This window comes from Artemia sp. Qi Xiang Cuo, chromosome 13 (genome assembly GCF_049724085.1).
Source record: "Artemia sp. Qi Xiang Cuo chromosome 13, ASM4972408v1, whole genome shotgun sequence".
NCBI lineage: Eukaryota > Metazoa > Arthropoda > Branchiopoda > Anostraca > Artemiidae > Artemia > Artemia sp. Qi Xiang Cuo.
Genome location: NC_142806.1, coordinates 65090952 through 65116957, shown reverse-complemented (window position 1 = coordinate 65116957; position 26006 = coordinate 65090952). Strand labels below are relative to the sequence as shown.

General features: G+C 34.2%; 1 protein-coding gene across 3 annotated transcripts; it reads right to left on the bottom strand.

The window, feature by feature from the left end:
- Nucleotides 1-657: 657 nt before the first annotated feature.
- On the bottom strand, nucleotides 658-25070 carry LOC148945554 (uncharacterized). 3 transcript variants are annotated; one of them, XM_089098834.1, is made up of 5 exons: nucleotides 24994-25070; nucleotides 18560-18695; nucleotides 16295-16452; nucleotides 14066-14290; nucleotides 658-3980 (listed from the first exon to the last, which is right to left on the bottom strand). In XM_089098834.1, exons 2-5 carry the CDS (start codon nucleotides 18660-18662, stop codon nucleotides 3645-3647), a joined length of 822 nt encoding a protein of 273 aa, XP_088954960.1. In that variant the 5' UTR covers nucleotides 18663-18695; nucleotides 24994-25070; the 3' UTR covers nucleotides 658-3644. The 3 variants fall into 3 exon arrangements, with proteins under 3 accessions (XP_088954960.1, XP_088954959.1, XP_088954958.1); XM_089098833.1 differs by having other exon boundaries at nucleotides 24933-25069; XM_089098832.1 differs by having other exon boundaries at nucleotides 24903-25018.
- Between the last annotated feature and the right edge of the window lie 936 nt (nucleotides 25071-26006).

Below are 26006 nucleotides of genomic sequence, written 5' to 3'. Positions count from 1 at the left end.
TGTGTTACCATTCCTTCCACAAGCAACCAAACTACAAACTAGAGTAATCGTATTTTAGGAATAGTATTGTAGCTTTTTTAAGGAAAAAGTTGGAATTTATTTTAACTCGCATTTTTCTTATCTCTACTGAACAAGGTTAAGGACTCCCCAGGCAAAAAGTGAATTATATTTTATTTTCATTTAATCTCTTGGGATTTCCTGTATTACCCTCCTCATCCCACCCAGGTTTCACTTATTTTGATTTTTACTAAATAAACTTATTTTAAAATAAGTTGCAAAATAAACTTATTTCTACTAAATAAACTGAATATAATTATTTTAATTTATCAGATCTTTGTAATAGTCATTTTGCTGAAAAGGATATATCATTTGTAAAGCTAAATATTAAATACTAAATTTTTGGGTTTTAAAAGCCTGTATACAGTTCTTATATAAAATAGGGGGCGCCTGGTTCTGCCTGGAGACATGTTAATTTTACTCAAACATGCCTTCCATCTTTGATACATTTAAAAACTCTTCTTTAATCATATAGTAGTTGATAGAAAAAAAACACGAAAATAGACATCCCCTCTCAGAGGGCTTCATTGTCGGAAAAACAGGGAAAGAGAAAAAAAATGAATCATAAATTACACAATAAAAAGAAAGAGCAAAAAGATGTCATTTATCACGATTTATTAACTCAAATCAGGTGATACAAGAATCCCCTGTCAAAAAAGCATAAAAAGGTGACATTATCCTATTGCAACCTGTTCGAAAACATAAATAAATAACGTTAGCACTTTTCAGCCAAATAAAAAATACCAATAGAACTGATGTTCTCGCAAGCTTTATTTACCCCCCCCCCCCAATTCTGAAAATTTTTTTTTGGTATTTTCATTGAAAAAAATTAAAAACAATAAAAGTAGCCCTCTACCTAGACTTAAAAAATGCTCTCCTGTATTTTAATTGAGGCTGCTTTATGGGCCTAAAGCCTTCTTTAAAGTATAGTTTTTTTTAACCAGTTCTACAGATGATGCCATGGGTTTCGCCCGAACCAGCATTTTTATTATTTTTTTCTAAGTCATTCTGGCGTTTACCAGACAATTATCTGGAGAAGGCAATGGCGTTAGACACTAAATCAAATGTTCCCGTCCTGTCTAAGAAAAGCGAAACAAATCAATTCTTTCTTGTGATTTTGCTCTTTATTAAGGTTAAAAAAATTAAACATTCTCTTTATTTTGCTCTTTATATTAAATCTTAGATTATTAAACTTTTCTTGAGGCCGCAGTCAACCTAAATTACCCGGCTTTGCCTCTTACGGAGACTATCTGTCTTGGATTTACTCTAATTAGGCTCGCCAAGCTCCTCACTTTGTCAAGAATGGACTCGGACAGGGTGTCGTATGGCGGAATTTGCGAAACTGCAACTACCAATTTCGTAAAAGTCAATTGCGAGTTTTCCTTGGATTATGTCAGAAAAAAGAAATAGCACTGTCTACTTTTCTCACTTTTTTTATGCCAAATTTTCCTCACTCCAAATAATAATTTTTAGAAATTACCCAATTTTATCCTTTAGAACTTTAAACGGATAATAGTTCATTTGTAAAAAGCCAACAGCCATGGCAAAACTGAAAAAAAAACAACAACAGCATCTAACATAAAATATATAAACACAGTTGGTCATAAACCTATAGAAAAAGAGCTCATTGGTTGTCATATACCCAAAAATTTCCACAAAATCCTTCTCTCATTATCATTGTTCAACTATTTTCATCGCCAAAGTTTCTTCAGAAAATATTTTTTAAATCTCTCTGTTCTTTACAATCCACTACAAAGTACAAAAGGTTTCCCAATACCCCCTCCCCCCAAGACATTGGGTAAAAGTAAAGAGGCTTTACTGTAAACCTCAGACCACTCTATATATGCTCGATTTGGAAGGACGTCATGCGAGGGCCAAGGATAAATTGAAAGAGGCAGTATATACAAAAAAAAGAACAAAATTCAAGATCGTACTCGTTATTCTGCTTTTTTTAAACTTTTTCTATCAATTTTCAAATTGAAACTTTTTTATAATTAATTTTAAGTTTCTTAGTTTATATTAATTCGAAAATTTATTATTTCTTAAAAAAAAATATTCCTGAATTTATAAATTTATTTTTAAATTCCTGTCATACAAATGAAAGGATGTAGTCTTTGTAGATTCTTTTAAATCAAGGATTCGAAAACAAAATATCCAACAACTAAAGTTTGAGAAACAAGTTTTTGCAATCTGTACACATTTTAGAAACAAGCTGACAAGGGCGTGCACTTTTTGTCCCTAATCATAGAACTGGAATCAAAATGAAGGTCTGTATAGGCTATAGTCTAAAAAATTGATTTGAGATGCCACTAAATGGTATAAAATACCCGCATAGATCACAAAGAAAAAAAAATTACTCCCTGTGCTTTGCAAAAATATAGACAGAATAGAATAAAGTATGATTCTATTCCCGTTCACTGCCCGTGTCAAGAGATTCCTCGGGTCTTGACACTCTCGCCGAGTCAACCTAAGTTCCAATACCCATACAATGGGTTGGTTTGCCCCCCTTCATTTCTCAGTACTTTGTTCTCACCCTTTACTCTCGACACACAAACTCCTCACGACCAACATTGAATTGATTCAAGCGAATTTTGGGGACTTGCCCGCTGGCAAGACAAATATCCCGGTCGTAGGCTTAGTCTCAGCAGATCGGTATTTTAATATAAATGGTATTTAATATATAATGGCATAAAATATCATTTAGTAGCCTGAATACGAAGGCATGGAAGAAGGGAATTATATTTCCTAACAAAAAGGTAAGTTTTACGAAGACATTCGTAAAATTCATACCCAGGAATAGATTTTAATCCATTAGATGACGCACAGATAGATAATATAATAAATCGATAGGAGGTGCTATAGAGTTCTGTAAAATATTAGAGTTGTACCTACATATTGGAGCATGGGGAGGGGAGGAATCTATTCCAAAAATCAACATGGGGGGCTTCCCAGAAAACCTGAATCATTTTGACCGGGGACAATTTTTTTAGATATCAGATATTTTATTTCATAACTCTCTGCCCTGCATAAAAGTGTTTTCATTGAACGAAGTTGAAACTTGCACACAAAAGCAAAAAATTGCCCAAATTAAGTGGGAATAAACGTTATGCAAATAGTTAGAAATAGTTCCTACGCTCAAACTGACTATGCATGATAAAACGAAGAAAAACAAGGATATTTGCAGCCAGTGAAAAAAATAAGGATAAACCTCCAAATTTTGTCCGTCTCAAATTTGAATAGCCATTCAATATTTGATGCTTTTATTTACTTTCCCCTTCACCGTCACCTCGGAAAGGCCTATTTTGAATTTAGTGCTTTGTTTTTGAGGTTCGTTTTGTTTTGTCCTTAGGACTTCAATCCGAATATTTTTTGCTCTTTATTTACTTTTGTGTGATGGTCGAAGATCTCGACCAAAATATCTGCACATTTTTCCTTTTTACACTGGCTGCAAATATCCTCTTCCTTTTTCTTCCTTTCTTTTCCTTTTTCTTCGCTGTTTTCTTCTCTTTATTGTGTCAATAGTTGTTTAAAATTTTCACTGATGTTGAAAAAGGGCACTCCCAGGGACCCAAGTGCTATGTACAAAACTAAAAGTTAGCTATAGGCACAACTCTGCTTGCTTTAACTTCTTCACGACATACAGGACACTCTTGAGACGTTTTCAGCCACTCCAATATACAGTTCCAGCAGAAAACATGCCCACACCTGACAGCCGCTGATTCTCGCCTTAAACCCATACAGAGGGGACAGTTGCCACCCTCTACTTCTGGATTATCAACATCAGTTGATTCTGTGTTGGAGCATTGTTTGTGCTTGATCAAAATATATGTGGATGTTACAATCTGGAGCAGTTTTACAAAACCAAGAGTTTGAAAAATTCGCCTTGCACCGGGTGATTGGCCCATCCAAGGGCGTATAGCTACCTGTAAAGGTACGGTATCATAAATTAATTGTAATTAAATTTCCTCAAGTTGCGCCTAAGGTATTTATCTATAAGGTAATGTGTATTCGAGGACAAACAAAGTCCATATAAGAAAAACATGAAAAATCAAATTAACGAACATCAGTACCTTCGTTATGCCCAGAATGAAGTAACATTTTTAATCTGAGAAACTATTTTTTTTTTTTTTAATAATAATAAACGCACGTTCTAGATCCCTTGCTACTCTGCAGATGAGTGGTAGTGACATGCTCTAAGACTTCTAGAGGAAGCAACTCAGTATTCTCAAGAAATTAAACAGCCCCTCGTCAGGGCCCAGGTTCGTTTTATTAGGGGGGTGATCTTCGTAATTTTTACCGAATCGCTACCTGATTTACGCCGAATTTTCTGCAGAAATCAAGAATTTTGCTAAATTTCGGCCGATTTTGCATAATTTTGTCGAGTGTCAAAAAAGTTGGAGGGCAGCTCACCCACCCACCCCCCCCTGGACGCCCCAGCCCCTCATATCAGTTCAAACAATGCACCAGTTCATCACTCTTATCTTTACCAAGCGGGCAAATAGGCTTGTCATCTATACCCATTTCGAATTATTAGGCTCTTAAATCTTGCGCCAGTTGGAAAACAATTAGCTCTAATCTTCATCGAACAAGCAAAATACCTACCGACACATGCAGCTTGGGATAAAACTCCTGCCCATACGACTACTATTAAAATTAACTGCAGCACCAAGCAACCAAGGGGCCAAAACAGCTGCTTACACTCCTCCACCTCAATCTGCTCCATGCTTTGCTTCTTTCCCCTCGCAAGAAGTTCCAATCCCCTTTAACCCCTTTCTTATGACCTCTTCCCACTCAAGACAAATAGTAGTCTTTGACAGTCTGTCACACTTCATCCGTAAAACGTGGCCTTAATAAAAGAGATCCAGGACGTTTATCTGAGCCACGTTTTCAGGCTCAGCGGGTTCGAACACGGGTTGTTCTCGTCTAGTTTCTAGTTTTCGTCTAGTTTCAGCGGGTTCGAAGTTTCAACCCCGTGTTTGATGCATTGATGCACAACACTTGATGCACTAGACGAAAACAACCCGCGTTCGAAGACGGGCTGTTCACGGCTCAGCGGGTTCGAACACGAGTTGTTCTCGTCTAGTGCATCAAGCGTTGTGCATCAGTGCATCAAATACGGGGGGGGGGGACTTCAAACCCACTGAAACTAGACGAAAAACTTGAAACTAGACGAGAACAACCCGTGTTCGAACCCGCTGATTCTGAAAAGGCGGCTCAGATAATTAGGGTCAACGTCGTTAATCCGATGGCTTCTTTCAAAACTGAGAAACGTGGTCTAGACATCTTAATATTTCTTTCATTATAAACTTAGAAAAGGAATAGAACTACATTTTTCGTGCAGCTTCTTGATTGATATATCCTTGATAGTAAACTATCCTTGGATAGTTTACTATCCAAGGATCAATATCAGATACTCTACCCCTAAAATGTTTACCTGTGTGCCCTTATCTCACTGATAATGTTATACTACTATAGTTGGAAAATCTGTACGTGTTTACCACAATTATTTTTTGCTTCAACGTTTGAGCATATTACAATGAACATATTTTTAAGAACTATTTTGGGTCTTTGACTGTAGAAATCCAAATCGTCGAATAGAGGATAACAGAAGGACCTTAGGGTTAACGTCCCATTTCCACTCCTTTCTTAAAGCATTAGTTTCAGAAGTAATTTGTCAGGTTGGTCCTTCTCTCTCCCCTCCCTCCACCTAACACAACGATTTTTCCTATACTGTCTTGCATTTCTCATGTACTTCATTCTTTTTTTGGAGTTTCTTATGTCTCCTTAGAAATAAATTTTTGCATACTTTCTTGGTGGCCTTTGTACAGCCTTACAGTCTAAAAGACCAAGCACTTGGTAGAAAAAAAAATGCTTTTATTGTTCAACTGCCGTACGAGGAACGACTTATAGGGGGTGTACATCCCTTCGTTAATGGCATTAAGAGCTAACCCCAAACCCCCTTAAATTTTGCATCTTTGGAATCTAAATGGTCAAAAGTAGAACACAAATTCGATAAACTCGAGGAAAAAAAAATCATAAAATTTAACTTCAAACCGTAATTACAAAACAATATATAGTATCTAAATACAAACAAGAAAAAAAAACATACTAGCCCAAAAGATTTGGCCTACGTTAGGACGTCCCTTTTCCCACTTTTACCTTAGTTTTCATTAATCAAACATCACCCATACAACCATAACACATTTAAAACCCAAAAACGAGCACATATCAGAGAACCAAATACTAGCTCTAATCGGCTAATATGTTTTTTCATGCAAAAAAATAATTTTGCCGACGCATTGAATTCTTTAAGTGCGCATATTATTACTTTTGTAGAAAGCGGTAAGTCTATTGCGAAAACAGATACGGATTACCCGGTACTTATATGAGACGCTTTATAAAGATAGACATTACAAAAGGTTTCTCACTCCGAGAAACTATATTTAAACTTTAGTTTTTTGGGGTCTAGGGGGACTAACAGGTACCTAGGTTGGGTTAGGTTAGGTTACGTATTTAATATATGCTACGCTTTACTTTTTGCCAAGGTGACTTTCGTACAACGGGTGTATGACAGTAGATGGGCTGTTTGGCTTCTGCCAAACCAAAATGAAAGAAACTGATTTTTTTCAGACTGACAGATCTGAACATACAGCAAAATTTCATGTTTCAGATATAAATACGTTTATTAAGCAAATCCTATATCATATCACAAATAATACAAAATATCATCAAATAGGCACCATGGCATCAAGTAAATACTTCCTTTTACTGAAGGGGGAAATTAAGCAGACCACCAAGCCCAGATCTAGGGAATGATTAATGTCGAACAATATGGGACAAATTTTTGTGCAAGACAAGCATAGAAAAAAACTCAATCAAAATTCAGTCTTAGCTCCTAAGTTGTTTTTTTTTTAACAGGAGTCAAATTAAATAAAAATTTCTACTTTGGTGTTGTTTCAGCAAAGAACATATTTCTAAACCATAGATAAACTTATTCTTTTAAGCCGAGCGACAGAAACATACGACATTTTTTAGGTATTTCATTTAATTTTATTTCCTGCACAGTATAGGTCAGTATTAGCTTATCAAAGGTAAGGAGAATGCAAAATCCGAATTTCGAAAAACAAAATTGTAAAAACTGTGTTAGTGTTCTTTGTCTCGATGCCATAATGAACCTAGCAATGAGGTTAAACAGTATTTACAACGAGGCCATACGAAAAAAGGGTGCCATACGAAAAAAATTTAGGGTGCCATACGAAAAAAATTTCCTGGGTATTACAATTTTTAGAAACTAATTTTTAGTTGATAATTAAACTTCAGAATAGTATACAGTCTTTTCACTTCGAAATTAATTTTTGCATCTATTCAAGCATATTTAAGCAAGATTAGGGCGATTAATATTAGAGAAATTTTTCTGAAGGGCTTCAATATTTGTTCAGGGGCAATGGACTACTAGCTTCGGGGAAGCAAATTTTAAGCTAGGGCGCAAAGAAAATTGGCTTAGAATAGATGCCAAGTCAAATCCGGCTCTGGCTGTAAAGTTATTGAATAATTTTATGTTCAAATAAGTCAGGCAGTTACACACAATAGTGATACACAGTCTTCAGAAAATTTACCACTAACTTCTTGTTTTTCGTATAACAAGTAATTTAGTTAATCCATCCACGTGTAAGAAACTTGAATGAATTCTTTTTTTACAATGCACAGTAAAGAAGGTTATAGTTAGAAGAGGTCGCATACGGGAGTATTTTTCATTAAGAAATGAGTTCCCGATGTTTCCAATTTTTAAACTTTAGCCTTAAAGTTTTAGCTTAAAGCTCGGCTTAGCCATTTCAAACAATCAGATAAAAATTTTCATTGTCCTTGGTACTTTAGGACCTAATTTCATCTAAGTTAAATATATTTTATTTTATAGTTTATGCGGTCTAATAGAGGCATTATTTAAATCAGACCAGTGGTTCCCAACCAATTTTCGGCCATGCCCCACCAGGCATCTCTAAAATCCTGATACCCCCCCCCCACCATCAAGATATTCAAATTTTGTTTTGTGATTCTACGTGTATTCACCTGAAGGATGCTTAAAAGGCAATTAACTTGGTATTTTTTTCAGGTAGTTCTTTAGGCATTTTTTTTATAATGAAAAATGTCTGTCTTTTACTCTTTAAATGCATTTGAATGTGACGTCATTCGCATGAAATTTTGTTTTCAAAATTAAGGGTCTAAGGTACAGTCAGCCGAAGGATACACATCCTGCCCATGACCCACCCAAATATTGTCTACGCCCACGCCTACGGTGCTACGGTGCTACGCCCACCGGTGGGGCCTACGCCCCACGTTAGGAATCACGGAATTATACTTACCAGCAAAAAATTTATTTTTCTGTTGTGTGGGGTCGTCACCCAAAATCTTGAACCTGGCCCTTCAAACGCCACGAAAACCAAAGGCCCTCAAAATCCACGTTGGCCTAAAAGCAATGCTTTTGCCTTTTCCCTTATCAGAGGCGTTCCAAGGTTTGGTGGTGTCCGGGGAAAAATTAATTACAGTGCAAACCTTTCAATTCTAATACAAAAAAAAAGGATCAAGGTGAAAAATTCGATCAGAGTCGGCAACGTCCACCCCTCCACGCCACGTTGCAGCTACCCCACCCCCTTTTTCTTTAATGGCTCTATCCCTTATGATAGGAAAACATTTTATTCAATATTCAGTTCCTCATATATATCACATTTCAGTAGATACTCAAAATATTTGGACTTTTGTGGCGGTTTTCTTTTTCTTCGTCTGCCTTTCATTCCATTCAGGATTCAGGTTGTTCCTTTTACTTTCAGTTTTTATGATTTAATTTTAATTTTTTTTAAACATGTGATGTTTTAGTTTCACATTATCTTGATATTTTTGCTATTTCTATCTCGGCGATTTCTTACCTTCCTTATATTTTTGTCTCGCTCTTGCTGATCTGAGGCATGTTCTTTTTCTCTATTTTGTTTGCCTAAGGGCCTGTGCTTTGGTAACATAGAATGCAGAAAACAGAAAAAGTCTTAATACAATAAACAAAACAAAGCATTTTTTCAGTTGGTTTAACTGTTTGGCTCTCTTTAATTTTTTTTTTAGGTTTGTTTTTTATTATTGGGTTTCGCGTTTTTCATTCTATCTTATATTGTTCTTCTTTCTACGCTCAAGATGGTCGAGGGGACATCTGAAGCAACACAGTCGTATATTTTCTGATAAAAAGTGGCCAAAATTTTTCCTTGTTTATTTTCTGGGCGTTCTTTGCCTGTGTTACGTTTAGCCAGTGCGGTCTTAGAAAAAAATTAACGTGACAATGCATATTAGGCAAACGTAACCTAGTTCAACACGCATGAGATATACGAATAGCAGCAGGCCGAAGGTTCGACTTCCATTTACAGCAAGTAAACTTGTATAAAACAAGCATATCGGAAACTTATATATCGTATTCCTACAATTTACTTCCCAAATCACGGTAACCTATAAGCAAGTGTTCGGTCAATCAGGGAAGCGTAGATATGGGTCTCTCTATAGACTTTGTTGGACATAAATTTCCTTGAAAAATTCCTATTTCCTTAAAAAGTTAACACAAATAAATAAGTAAGAGTACAAGAAAAAACAAAACTAAAGAGAATGAAAAAATTAGGTGGTAGATAAGGATCAAAGCTTTTTTATTGGATCCCTACAACTCGTTCACCAAATCAGGAATATCTACAAGCAAATGTTGGGGCCTAGAAGCAAATTATGGGTCACAAAAGGCAATAGTACGCAAAAATAAAACAAAAAGAATAAAGAGAAAAAATATGGTAGTAGTAAGGATCAATGCTTTTATATCGGATACCTACAACTCACTTCACCAAATCGGAAAACCTATAAGCAAATGTTGGGTCATAAAAAGTCAGAGTACAAGAAAATATAATACAAAAAAACTGAGAACAATGAAAAAGTATGGTGGTAGACAGGGATTAAAGCTTTCATATCGCACCCCTACAACTCGCTTCACAAAATCTGGTAAACCTATGTGCAAATAATGGGCCATAAATGGCAAGAATACGCGAAAACACAACAAAAAGATTAAAGAGAATGAAAAAATATGAAAGTAGCAAGGATCAATGCTTTTCTATCGGATCCCTACAACTGACTTCACCTATATGCAAATAATGGGTCACAAATGGCAAGAATACGCAAAAAAAAAATAAGAATGAAAAAATATGGCAGTAGAAAGGATCAATGCTTTTATATCGGATCTCTACAGCTCGCTTCACCAAATCGAAAAACCTATAAGCAAATGTTGGGTCATAAAAAGTCAGAGTACAAGAAAATATAATAAAAAAAAACTGAGAACAATGAAAAAGTATGGTGGTAGACAGGGATTAAAGCTTTCATATCGCACCCCTACAACTCGCTTCACAAAATCTGGTAAACCTATGTGCAAATAATGGGCTACAAATGGCAAGAATACGCGAAAACACAACAAAAAGAATAAAGAGAATGAGAAAATATGGTAGTAGCCAGGATAAATGCTTTTATATCGGATCCCTTTAACTCACTTCAACTATATGCAAATAATGGGTCACAAATGGCAAGAATACGCGAAAAAAAAGCAAAAAGAATAAAAAAAATGAAAAAATATGGCAGTAGAAAGGATCAATGCTTTTATATCGGATCTCTACAGCTCGCTTTACCAAATCGAAAAACCTATAAGCAAATGTTGGGTCATAAAAAGTCAGAGTACAAGAAAATATAATAAAAAAAAAAACTAAGAAGAATGAAAAAGTATGGTGGTAGACAGGTATCAAAGCTTTCATATCGCACCCCTACAACTCGCTTCACAAAATCTGGCAAACCTATGTGCAAATAATGGGCCACAAATGGCAAGAATACGCGAAAACATATTACCAGAATCCAAGTGAACTAGCACCACTTGGTGGAAGTTATCATTATATAACTAAAAATTAAGCAAAAATTAAGGAAAAATTAAAAATTAAATATTCAGTAACCGAAGTTACTTCAAGGCCGATCACTGACCATGGTCTGCTGCAATTCGGTGACTGGATAACGGGAGAAAACTGAGTCGTGGTCTCTTCAGTTAAAGACTTGGATTCCCAAGTAGAAGAATTCAGGTAAATTCAAAATTTCTCGAGGTCTTTCTCGAACGTAAGACTTAATTATTTTCTAGTGATAAACCATACGTAAATTCAAAAATAAAGCGACTGATAAAACATAAATCCCACCTAATACGAAAAGGTCAAGAGAACCAAGCAAAACAGTTGGCAAACCAAATAAAATAGAAAATCAAAGAGGCACAAGCAAATTACTATGAAGTTGACCATCTTTTGGAGTCCAAGCCTTTGCAGTTCTTCAGTAAAGTAAAAAGTTTGACTGGCAAAAGTTCTCAACCAGTTGACTTCATGAAGGAGGAGCCTCTAGAGAAAACTGCGAATGATTTAAATGCCCATTTTGCTTCAATTGTGCAGTCTTACCCCCCTCTTCGATCTGAGGACCCTCCACTAAATTTAACTACTCCTTCAGATGATCATTTAATTGCTGATATTTCATCGACAATTATAATCCGTAAACTCTTCGTTAAAAAGAACTTCCGTTGCCCCTTTTGACATTCCAGCTGCTCTCATTAAAGCATTTGCAAGGAAATTATTATTTCCCCTTCAGATAATTTTCAATAATATAACAAAAACAGGATATTTTCCAAATAAATGGACGAAAGGGTTAATTACCCCCAATCCAAAGAAAGGATCAGCTAATGATTTCTCTGGTGTCCGGCCGATCACAGTTACGTCAGATTTTAGCAGAATATACGGAAGCTTTGTTGCCCCATGGCTGAAAAAATATCTTTTGAAAGTAACTGATGGAAAGCAATTTGGTAACATCCCTAAGTTTTCGATAGTTCATTACCTCGTTAATTTAACTGATTCTATTTTAAAACACCTGGGTGAACCTGGAAAATGGAGAAATTTAATTACAATTGATTTCAGAAAAGCATTTGACCTTGTTGATCACAAAATCCTTTTAGAAAAATGGCGGAAAAAATATACCCAGCTTCATTATTAAAATCGTCAAGAGCTTCTTAACAAATAGAGAGCAAACTGTGAAGTATAAAGACCAATTTTCCACTTCTCAGCCAGTTTTTTTGTGGAATTCCACAAGGAACTGTGATCGGGCCGCTGGGCTTCCCTCTCATGATAAACGAAATTGCTGCTGAGCTGGAGGACAGATGGAAATACGTTGACGATTTGTCCTTAACGGAAATCGTATCTAAGGATTCGAAGAGCAATGCTGCTGGTTTCATTGACCAAGTTACCTCAGAGGCAGCTGAACTAAACATGGTCGTGAATAAATGCAAAGGCTCGGTCACGACATTTTCTTATCTTCGGAATACTCAACCGTCTTTCGAACCTCATATCGCTTCCGAGCTAGTGAGTCATAAAATAACTTTACTTGGTGTGGTGATTTCTTCTGACCTCTCATGGCGGGAGAATACAAAGACAATTGTAAAAAAAGCTAACGGCGCAATCCAAATGCTAAAAACACTGAACAGATTTCGAGTTCCTAAGGACAAGCTGAAATTAATATTTTGTACTTTCATCCACCTCTTAGTTGAATATGCTTGTCCGGTTTGGCACTTTGCCCTTACCCAGGATGAAACTGATAAAATAGAACGAGTTCAGAAGAGATCACTGCAAATCATTTACGGCGGTTCCCCTCTACCTTTCTCCTTTTACCTCAAAGAATTTAAACTTGAATCCTTTTTTTCCCGCCAAGAAACATTATGCCAAAGATTTGGCTCCTCCCTCCTTCTACATCCCACCTACCGATCATTCCTTTCCCCCCCCCCTTCTGTCCCTATAAGATCTCGTCCCCCCAGGGCAGTAGCTGATAAGGTTCCGAAACTGACCGCAGTCCACTGTAACACCATGCGCTACAGTAAAAGCTTTGTGCCAAGCTTTGTGAAACATTACAATGATCTCTAGTGTTTTTATTCTTTAGTTTATTTTATCCTAAAGAAGTTTTATCAGACAACTTTATTTTGCTAATTATAACCTAAGAGATATCATATATGGGCTTTGCCCACGAGAGCTATGTCTTGTTTTTGAATTAAAGGAATTTGAATTTGAAAACACAACAAAAAGAATACAGAGAATGAAAAAATATGGTAGTAGCAAGGATCAATGCTTTCAAATCGGATCCCTACAACTCACTTCACCTATATGCAAATAATGGGTTGCAAATGGCAAGAATACGCGAAAACAAAACAAAAGAATACAAAGAATGAAAAAATATGGTAGTAAAAAGGATCAATGCTTTTATATCGGATCTCTACAGTTCGCTTCACCAAATCGAAAAACCTATAAGCAAATGTTGGGTCATAAAAAGTCAGACTACAAGAAAATAAAAAAAATAAAAACTACGAAGAATGAAAAAGTATGGTGGTACACAGGGATCAAAGCTTTCATATCGCACCCCTACAACTCGCTTCACCAAATCTGATAAACCTATGTGCAAATAATGGGCCACAAATGGCAAGAATACGCGAAAACACAACAAAATGAATAAAGAGAATGAAAAAAATGGAAGTAGCAAGGAACAAAGCTTTTATGTCGGATCCCTACAACTCGCTTCACCTATATGCAAATGATGGGTCACAAATGGCAAGAACATGCCAAAACAAAACAAAAAGAATGAAAAAGTATGGTAGTAGAAAGAATCAATGCTTTTATATCGGATCCCTACAACTCGCTTCACCAAATCGGAAACCTTTAAGCAAATGTTGGGTCATAAAAAGTCAGAGTAAAAGAAACTACAAAAATAAACTAAAGAGAATGAAAAAGTATGGCGGTAGCCAAGAATCAAAGCTTTCATATCGAATCCCTACAACTCGCTTCACCAAATCCAATAAACCAATAAGCAAATAATGGGCCACAAAAAGCTAGAGTACGAGAAAAAGTAGAATAAACAAATATAGTGGCAGACAAGGGTCATAACTTACGTATCGGATCCCTACAATCCGCTTCACCAAATCAGGATAACCTCCAGCAATGTAGAAAAAACAAAGATGCAATGAAGCCAGAAGATCAAATAAAGATGGAAGCACTGACGCTAATGGGGAGCTAGCATCAATGTAGTTGTGGCGTAAAAGCCAAGGCTTAACTTTCAAAATTATTTTCTTCTGGGCTGAAGATAAACTATACAAGAGAGATAAAAGGAATCGCCCCTGAAAAAGTAATAATTAAAAAAAAAACAGAAAAAAATATTTAAATTTATACATAATTTCTTTTTTTTTGCATAAGATTCTTACTGCTGATTTTATTTCATATATATATCGTTGTCCTTGAATCAAGAGGCTTTAAATTACACTTTTTTTAGTGAGAGAGAAACCTCTAGCGTACCTTTCCCCCTATTCATATTTGCAAAAACATAACTACCTCAGAAGGTAAGAGAGGCTCGGCATAATTGGGACAATATTTCAGCATAAAACGGTTAGTGATAACAAACTGTAAGTAAGGAGCCACTCGGCCCAATAGTAACCAAAAGCCTAAAAATTGAATTTAGACAACAATAGATAAATAAAAAAAAAATAAATTGTTATGCTGATTCCAAATATATAAAACACATTAATCTTAATGTTACTAATCAAAAGATAAGAGCCTGAGAAAATTTGCCTCATTTTTGAAGAACAAGAAAAAGACCAACCAAAAGGTCAAGTAATCTTAATGAAATTCAGCATATCAGAGAACCCTACCAAAAAGGTTTCAAGTTCTTACCTATAAAAATGTGGAATATGTTTTTTTTACCAGATGAAAGGTCATGGGATGAGTGCTTATTTGTTTGCTCTCCCCAGGGTTGATCGTATCGAACCAAAGGTCCTAGAAGATCAGGAGAGGGTTCATTTGAACGGAAGCAAAAAGATTTCGTGCACTTTACAAATGTAATTGGGCTGGAGCAAGATTCGATTTTTCAAAAAAACTGCTTTTTTGTTAACTATTACCTTTGATTATCTATATGACGACATCGTGCGACTGTAATGACTCACTGATTGTGCCATAGATAAGTGGCATAGTCTTCCATTTTGTGATTCCAAACTACGATTCTTCTCCAAATAGAACCAAGTTCATCGATTGAAAATTCTAAGATAGCAACTCGATTTAATAGTATTGAAATTATAAATAGCAATTGCAAATTTTTTCTTAAAATCTCAGTTACACATACACCTAGGTTTTACTTTGGCTCTTTCTTTTAATTAGAAATGTTTAATAATCACGAGAAAGAAAAAACTGTATCTAGATCAACAAGGCTGTCCACAGCCATCTTACACTTATGCACATCTTTTCTTGTTCAAATACTCAAGGAAATAACTTTTCTCCAATAAAGCTTAAATTGTTTTTTTGTTTTTTTTCAATCTCCTGTACAAGAAATCGAAAATGTATCAACCCGTTTTGGGCATGTCTGTTTTTTATGGTCTGTTTTTAATTCTTTAATTACCATTGTTTCCATTTCTTTCTTATTTACTTTTTCTGTTCTATCAGCAATTTCTACATATAGAAGAAGATATACTGTTTAGCCAAAATCAATAATGTTTAGAACTCATTCCATATATTACAATCTTTTGATAGCCCCCACCCCCTCAAGACAGAAGGGTTAGGACCCGTGTGCAGCTATGAGCATATTCATACACACTAATAAAACAGAAATTGATTTTTGGTGAGGACTGACACTTCAGAAAGACTGGCTAAAACGTGATCCAAAAAGCTTTAAAAATTCACCCTAGCATTTTCTACATCTGTAAAGTCGTTTTCACACAATCTCGCAGACATTAGAAAAAAAACGCTAAGTCAATTAAAACACAAAGAAAAACTCTATTGCAAGAAACCGATTAATTTTATTTCTTTTTAAATCAAGCAGAGCATTATCAAGCAGAATCAATCATTTCTTTCGAAATCAAGCAGAGCATAATTACATTCATGTTTGTAAGATGGTACCATTTTTGAATTCAAGTCTAAAATGTTTAAAATTGCAAACGTTATTTTCTCAAGCTCTTTTAGATTACCATTGCCACTTAAGTCTACTTTAAGAGTTTATTAATTAAGTCACTTAAGTAACTTAAGTCTTCGCGTGCTTATGTCGCTTAAGTCTACTTTGAGATTTAAAAGAGAATTAGGCAGATTGAATTTAATGAATCCTCTTTATTAATAACAAAAACCTACGAAATCTATTTTACCGTTAAAGAGGGTAGTTTTCTTTTCGTAGAATCGACTTGAAGAAGACCTGTATATTCTTCACCAATTGTTTGCCTTTGAGCTAATGTAGTAACTGAATAATATAGCAATACAGCTAAAGCTTCAATATGTTGTGAATATTTTACTGAAAAAATTCGATCTGAAAAAAAAACTAACAGTAATGTTCTGTTTGGGATCCTATGATCTAGATTCATGTCAATGGTGCTGGTCCTTGGACTGTCCATTTGCAGGTAACTAAAAAGTTAAAACCTTTCTATTGGTTTGAAACACAAGCAAATACATATAAATTTTAAACATAATTTCACCGTTCTGTAGGTAGGGGTGGTAGGGTAAATCACTGATACTTATTTAAATTTCTCCACTTTTCCCCCCTCCCCTTTCTCCCCTTTTTGCAGTTACTAACCAACTGTATTTGTTACATTTTAAGATACTTTCAGTGAAGAACTAGTCAAACTTTGAAAAAAGAGTAGGCTTAATGGGGTAGCTCTCCACATATACGGCTTAATTTCTGTCTCTTGAGAGTCTTTTTCTTTTGTTTGAACAAACGCAACTTTTCATTGATTTGATCAACATCAGTACCAGTAAATCACTGATACTTATTTAAATTCCATCCCTCCATCTCCTTTTCAATTCAAATCAAATGTCTCCTTTTTGCCGTTACTAACCTACTGTATTTGTTGCATTCTAAGATGCTTACAGTAGAGAACTAGTCAAAATTTTAAATACAAAGTAGGCTTGATGTGGCAGCTCCCCTCATATACAGGATAATTTCTGTCTGTTGAAATTCTTAAAAATATTTTTTTGCTTTCTTTTGAACAAACGCTATTTTCCATTTCAATTTCAATTTCTGTCTGTTGAAATTCTTAAAAATATTTTTTTGCTTTCTTTTGAACAAACGCTATTTTCCATTTATTTGATCACCTTCAGAGCTGCCCTACATATACTAGAAGTTTCTACTAAGTAATGAAAAGGAAATACGAAAGAATCACATTTTTGGCAAAATATTCTACCAAATCTTTGAATGAAGAATGAGCGGATTCACTCTCTCTCTCTCTTTCTCTCTCTCTCTTCTTCCAGATTATTTCACCCAGGATTGGAAATAAGATGCTCTTGGACTATCACAAGACAAACAACTGCAAAAGCATTTGAGAAGTATATCCCCATTGACCTCTTACTCTATCCGTCTCTCTTTGGTTTTTTTTTTTTACCCAGGATTGGAAATTCAAACTACTGCTCATAAACACAGATTAATTCAGAAAGAGAGACGCAAGTTTGGTGTCCAAACTGCCAACTGAAGAAAACTTTAAGAAACTCCTGGGCTTAAAAGAATAAAAGTCAGCAAACTCTTAAGGCACACAAACTTTAAAAAAGATGGGTCATTTAATAGGACCCTTTAAAAAAATATGGGGTGTGTGTCAAAACTGAAAGAAATACAAGTTTCCACTTCTGCTTTCAACACAAGGTAAGCTATAGGTAAATTTTTGGCAGTTCATATTATTGACTTAGGAGTAAAGTGAACATACCGCTCGATGCCTTTTTATATGCTCTTTTTGTGAATATAATAATCGCTTCTATCGGAAATTCAAATTTACCCACCCCCAACCCCCTAATGTTCAAATATATACCTTGAATTGTAACCACACAAAGAAGTTATCAATACTAGTTAAGTTATTGAAGGGGTTAAGAACATGTCACTACTTTATAAATAAGTTATTCAAGAGTAACATATTCCAAAAATATTTATTTATAACAATTCAAACCTAAATTATTAGGCAACTCAAATATAAAACGCTTTCCTACCGTTTCAAGTTTTTCGAACGCCGTCGACAAAAATATCGCTGAATTTTGCGATTCAAAACTTTGCCGTCGACAATTAATGCTATATTCCAGTGCAAGGTATATATTTTCACAGTAGGGGGGTGGGGGCGGGTGAATTTGAATTTCCGATAGAAGCGATTATTATATTCGTTAAGAGCATAAAAAAGGCATCAAGTGGTATGTTCACTTTATTCCTAAGTCAATTACATGAACTGCCAAAAATTTACCACATTATATTTTAGCATGTGTAAGGGGGGCATAGAAGGGCCAGAAACCATCTCTAATATCTGGTAATTATATCAAGTTATAATTTTCAACTGACTTCAAAAACAAATTGCTTTTAAACTAAATCTATAAGAAGCAACAAACTTGTACAGGTAGTTTTAGAATAGAACACTTATAATATATGTTATTGAATTTCAGCTTACCTGAAAAACCTGAGCATGAAGAGATAAGAAAGTTTTTAATTTGATTGATAGTGTTCTGGTCTTTTTGATTTGATCGAACAACAGGGGCAGAATCTGCTTCCATTTTAATCTTCCAACAATTGTCAATTTTCACATCCTGAAAGACATACACCTAAGAACAAAACAAAGATGACTAACTTTTGAATTAAACCGTTATGTCAAAAGGGATATACAATATAATGAAATTCATATTGTCACAAAACTTACTTTGGAGCCAGATTTGCAGAGACACTCTTGTATTTGACAAAATCTTAAATAAATTTGCTGTGTTTTGAGAGAGAGAGAAATTTATTAAAACAACAAAAAAACAACAACAGAGAAAAAAAGTAAATAACAAATACCACAGATTTCAATAAACATCTCTATACCTAGAGACCTTGACAAGGTCTGTTTTAGGGTCATTCCTCATTATAATTATATTTTTAAATTTTTATATGCCTAACTTAATTAACCATAATTAACTACTTAAAAATAGACAAAAATACTCATTTAAGCTTTGGCCGTCTACATTATTATAACTTTATATAATTTTAAATTAATAAGTGAATTGCTAGGTCCAGGGCCTAATAACTACTGTCTTGAACATTTTCAGTTCATTAAATTTAAGAAAAAATATAAGAAGTTAATACAGCCTATTGTCTTTGCTTCTTAAAAAGATAGATTTCAGTCATAAAATTGAGATTTGATTTTTCCAATTCCCTAATCTAATCACAAAACTTTGTTAAGTGCTAGAAGAGATAAGATACTAAAAAACATATAAAAAGTGATGTGTACAGGACACACTAGAATTTAGTTAATCATCAAAATGAAAGATCTTAAGCCAAACTGGCCAGCCATGACAAAAAACAACAAAGAGAGAAAAAACTAAATGAAAAACAACAAACAAGACTGCAGCCAGTAGAAAGAAAAGATGAAAAAACTAAAACGACGCAGATATTTCGCCTGTATGTAAACAAGGCATGTTCAGCACAGAAGAAACAAAGATAAAAAGCTAAAAAGAAATAAAACCACCACCAACATTGACAATTTTATTTTAGTAATATTGGTGGGGGTTTTATTTGTTTTCAGTTTTTTATCTTTGTTTCTTTTGTGCTGATGACCCCTTGTTTAGACATGGGTGAAATATCTGCGTCGTTTTAGTTTTTCATCTTTTCTCTCTACTGGCTGCAGTGTTGTTTGTTGTTTTTTATTGAGTTTTTTTCTCTCTTTGTTGTTTTTTCTAGTTAATCATCCTTTTCTATTCAATTTTTCAACTAAACATTAAAATAAACATGACACTTTTCTGGATTTTTTCCATCATTGTCAAGCCTCCTGCAAAAAAAGTTGTTCAAATTTTTGAAACTTTGCAATAGGCATATATAGCAACAAAACACTTTTTGGGAATCTAGAGGGAGGTCTAGATAAAATGAAAACAAATTTAGACAACAGTTTTTCAAGGAGGTAGGCCTTCAAGAAAATTCTGATCCCAACCCTCAATCCCAAAATTTCAAATGATACTGAATATAAACTGATTTACTAGTTACTCAGAATGCAGACCACTACAAAATGATTATTGGCCTGCCAAGATTGATGACCATAATAGATATTTAATTTTTGACAATACTATTTTTTTTATTGAATTAGGCTATAGATATTTATAAACAATTTACAATAAATATTCATGCTCCTTAAGATTTTAGCAAGTACTCAATCAACTATGAACTGTAGTTATACTAAAAAAAACATGTTCTAGGCTACATGGTATAATTTTGTTTGCAGAGGCACAGTTCTACCAATAATGTATTGGTGCAGATTATCTGGTCTTTAAACATTGTAAGATTATAATATTTTAAAGGCATAGAAAATAAAATTACCAATACTACTGACAATAGATTTAATTACATTTGAAGTATTTATCAAATTGCTGGACAAAACTACAATTTTGAAGGAGTCAAAAATGATCACCACAGAATACCACCAAAGGACCAATGTATTATGGGTCTACAGTTGTCAGTTGAGATTCATCTTAGTAGCAAAATCTATCAGTTAAACATTGCAATGTTCCAATTTACCTTTATCTTTCTTCAGCAAGATTAGATGGATAAACCTTACTGTGAAAATCAATGTCAGCCATCTTTCAATGCAGGGGAAGGGGGCCTTGATACAGGTTGAATGCGATAACTGCAAGCCTCGTAGATGCCTTCACACAATCTTTTAATTCTTATCATTATTTTTTTTCTTAGAATTATGCAGGAGTTGGAAAGATGAACTTCCAGTTTAAATTTTTTTTTTAGCAGTCTTTATAGAACCAACATATGAGGAATAAACTCAAATATAATATACTCCATAGCTTAACTCATTAAAAATGGAAGAATCTTTTAATCTGTGTCACAGTTTCAAGAGTAATATATTAGAAATCTTAAAGTAATGGATAATGCCATAATTTACCCCTCTTTAATGCTCAGATTTTGAATGCTTTATGTAGAGAGTAATTTCTCATAATCCTATCTCACCATAATTTCAACCTCAAACATTAAATTGGAATAAAATACTTACTTGTACAAAATAACTAAAAATCAAAATAAAATATCAAAGTAAATTCTAAAAAATAGAACTGTGGTGTACACAAGATCCAATGAAAGTGAATTGAACTTAATAACTTTTTGAACCTCAAAACTTTGCTAAATTCTGATGCATAAGGTTTTAAAGAATTTAGAAAAATGCAACTCAAACTAAAAAAAAAATATATCATAAAATACCTGACAAGCCTACTCAAATCTCTGGAAGCATGGTTTCAAAACCAACAGTTGAAGAAAATTGGACTCAAACCAAAATTAAGGCAAAAACCTTTTTGTACAAGGTTAAGCCATGCTAACACAAAGTGAAACTTTATGAATGGACGTCCAGCATTCACAAGACCTAATGAAAGAACTTTGAGCCTCCTAGCTTTTAAAAGGTACTTGGAAAAGCCTATCTTAATTTCTTTTTTTTAATAGGATTCAGGAATGGGATGATTCCCCTCACGTGTACAGCCCAGGGGTTCTTTTTTTAATAATAATAATAAAATGAGGATATAAATCCTGCTCATCTAGCTGGAATTATGTTTTCAAAACCTACAGTCAAAGAAGGTCAGACTCAAACAAAACAAAAAAACATAAAAACGTGCATTTTTTTCCAAGGTTAAAACAAGTATGGAAATGCAATAGGTCCATATAATTTTTCTTGTTGGAAAATTGTTCCATATAATTTTTTAAGCATTGGAAATAGGAAAAGAATAGAGTATAGCATTGAATTCCAAATTAAAAGAAATTTTTATTTTATTTCTATTAGATAGAAAAATAAGGAACAATATGTCACTTTAAAAACTCAAAATAGACCTTGTAAGGATGCAAATAGTGCATTTAGAAAGTGCTATAAGGCAAATCAAGTGGTTTGTTAATCTTTTAGCTAGCAAGTTAATTGGTAAAAGGATAAGATTTAGATCTGAGGTCTGTCCTACATACAATCTTAATCAAACATTTTCCAGGTTTATCATTTAGGTAAAGTTCTAGATGAAGTGCTTTTGGTTATCTTGGAAAATTTGTGTGTCATGTGAATAAAACTAAGAACAGATCCAAATCCTCAATGATACACCATGAAGGTAATTGGCAATACCTACCCCCATTCCTCTCCCACTCTAAATGGCACTGACCTTTGACAGACTTTGTGTTATTAAAGTGAAACCTTCAGAGATAGGTCTGCAGCTTAAATGAGGAAAAGGGTCTTTTGAGCCTTATACTTTTTTTCTATCCTGTTTTATTAAGTTTTAAAGATGTGCAAAGCTATTTCTTTATTCAGAGAAAACAGCCTCAATATGGCTTAAAATCCTTCTGAGATTATAGGAATTGCATTTACAAAAAATAGAGCCAATAAAGAAGAGACTAAAAGCTCCAAATTAAGGTCAAATATTTTTTTTTTGTCAAAACTCAGGCACTTATATACCTGTCATCTATGCAATTAACTAACCCTTGGAAATAAGGAGAGGGTAGAGATAATTGCCTGACAACACCTTCCTGGACATACTTTAAGCCCTGATTTTATTCTTGAAGATTTATTTAACAAATGTAACTATTTTACAAGATAGCAAGGAGATCCTGATCTAGAGCTTACCACAATTTAAACTTCAAATTTAATCCAAGGTACATTTTGAGTTTTTCCTATTACTTAGGTAGCTAGAGGTGAACAAATCACGGGATGCTTTATTTTATGCTTTTTCAAATATCCTAACTTGTTACTTTCTAAACTGGTAGATATTGAATAATTCACATAAATGACCTACAAATAAAGTGAACATACCACTCAATGCCTTTTTTATTCTCTTTTTAAACATGATAACTATTTGTTGTGCAAATTCAATTTTAAGCCCTTTACAGATCCTTATAGATGATAGATTTTCTGTTATTTTATATGTAGCTTATATACCTCTGTTAGCATCACTCTTGTCAAAATGGGTTTACCCATAAATTGAATCAACAGCAACAAATTTGAGAATCAACAAATGCATAGGAAATATATAATATGGACTATATATTTGGGTAAGGTTAGAAAGGTTAGATTATGGTTAAATTGAGTTTGGAACAAAACAACTATTATATTTTTAAAAAAGCATAAAAAATGGCATGGAGTGATAGGTTCCCTTTATTTGTAGGTCATTTATGGGAATTATTCAATAATTACCTTTAAATTTTATTCTGAACCCTTAAAGTGACACCTTGCTCTTTATTAAAAAATGTTTATCACATATTCTGAAACCTACATTAAACAATCATAAATACTTATTACCTAATTCTAATAAAGGTACTGCTTCACTTAAAATTCGAGACAAGCTACTTTTTGCTATCATGGAAAGGAACATCCACCACATGGCTAATATGGGAGTAAAGTTCATTTGGGATGCAAATAGTTGCTATATTTAGATTGAGGATGCAATTCTAGGTATATATTTGCACATTAGGGGATGGGGGTATATATTCTTTAAATATATAAGCTCTAAGAAATTCATGAATTTCTCAGAAAAACCAGGAAAGAAGTGAAGATAAAGGCTCTCCCCCAGCAAAATGTGTTAATTAGGATTATTCTGCATATTATGGAGTAAGAATTGTTTTCTTAATATGCTTCCTTATGTCCAGCTGGACTCCTAGGCTCAAAATACTGGTTAGTTGGTTGGCTAATTCAAAGATTTTTATATATCTACACTGTCAAATTAGCCATCTGGTGGCATCCCCATGGAAAGTAGTTGACTAGGAAAATGAAACTTTCTTGAGTGGATCTACCAGCTGAAGTATGTCCTAGCAAGGTACTTTTAAGTACCTATGTCTACTCTTTCTCCCTCTAGAGAGCACCAACTTTAACAAATTCCAAAAATAAAATGTGTTATAAAAGTGAAATTTTGCATAATAGACCTAATGCTTAAACAAAGCACAGAAAAAGTATTTTCAGCTTCATAACTTTGCTCAATCCCAATTTATGAGATGTCAAAGATCCACAAACACATTTCCTAAATTTAGAAAATGAAAACCACTGATAGACCTGATGGATAGATAGCATTCATGCTGGTCTTTTTAATATTTTTTTTTTTTTTTTAAGAGCAGTGGCAAAGGGCAAATATCAAAATATGAACGCTAAAGACCGCCATGAACACTATCTATAAAGGAACTTATTAGGTGGCAATTTAAAGACTTAAGCATTGAATTCTCTACTTGGTGATTTTTGGAAACTTTTTCTCTTAAGCTGGAAAAAAAAGGATTTTTAGAGGGAAAACTTAATGATAAAGGTTCTCCCCTTAGATAATATAAGAACTAGGATCATTATACATATTTTAAAGCAAGAATTGTTTTTTAACATGTCTCCTTATCAGGTGACATAGGCTAAGGCTAAACAAATACCCATTTTTCAGTCTTTAGATCCAAACCTGAAAGTTTCATTTCCCTAGCCCAACTGCTTTCCAAGATAGCAAAAAGTTGCTAAACTAGAATTTCATTTTCTTTTCAAATAACAGGTATTGCATTTTTAAACCTAAAATCAGAGAAAAAGAAACTGATAATTAAAGTATAATGTTGGTTCATCAAATTTCAATAGGTATAGACTTGTGAGGTAGGCAAGTTTTTAAGGCTTAAAAATCAGAAGAGGGTTAACATAGCCTAGGCTAGTAGCTTCACAATACCTTCTCTGAGTATATTTTTGCCCCTGGATTCATTACTATAAGTTTTATTAGCAGAAAAAAAAAATACTTGAACTGTCCTAATAAATACTGTAAACATTTAAAGCAGCACAAGTCAGCAATTACCCTAAGGACAAGAATTTATACTTTACAAACCCATGTCTTCTTCTTTCAAATATTCTGCCAATAATTTCGGGGCTTTTTGAACGAAACATACCAAAATTGTTCGTTATTCAAAATAAGAGGAAGGGGTAGGTTCTCCTACATAAAAGCTCACATCAATTGGCTATTGGCTCTGTCATCATTTGCCCTCCTCACTAAGGAAATGACACACGGCTAAAAATAGAAATCATAATTGTGGTTTCAATTGCCCCTAATGGACAAAAAGTATATTATCCGGATTTTCAACTGAGCAATTTTGTAGTAACCAATAAGCTTGGTGTCTTTGCTCATGGAATGCTCATTCTAATCAAAAAAATATGCAATTAATGCTACTTATTAATAACAAACCTACTCAGGAAACTTGATCTTTGCAAAACTAATTCAAAAGAATCGAATTTTACTTATGAAATAATCATGTATTTTCTTATGATTACTTAATACATTTGTTTGCGTTGCAATTAGATCCCTGCACCGCGCCTATAAGAGAACGCCGGTGGCGGCAGGGCCAAAAATAAAAGCGGCGGCACTCCACCGGTGCACCGCCAATAATTTTTTCTTGCCGTCGCCGGTAAGTTTTCGGCGGCGCGCCGCCGGCGCAATCTGTGTTAACCGCAAACATTGACGTTTTCATCGGTCTTTCTCAAATCCCAGCTTGAATTTACAAAAGATTCGGGCCTACTCATGAATTAAAAACTCCGCAAGTCGCTGGCTGAACGCTGGTCTTCTTTGTTATTCATCAAGAGAAGTAGAAATCTGAAAGAAACGGAACGGCTGTGGCGTTTCAAAACTCTTGCATAATAGTTGAAATAATACATAATATATTCACCGTGGCATTCAATAAGATTCAAGAAATCTAATTAAAAAAAAGCACAGACAAATCGGATCGGATTTTTATGCTGATTTCAAATAAATAATTTCATCAGCTTTAGTGTTATCCATCAAAAGTTACCAGCCTGAGAATATTTGCCTTATTTTAGAAAAAGGGGGAAAACACCCCTTAAAGTCATAAAATCTTAATAGTACAGTATAAATACGCAAAAAAAAATGCCCAAACCAGGAACAAATTGA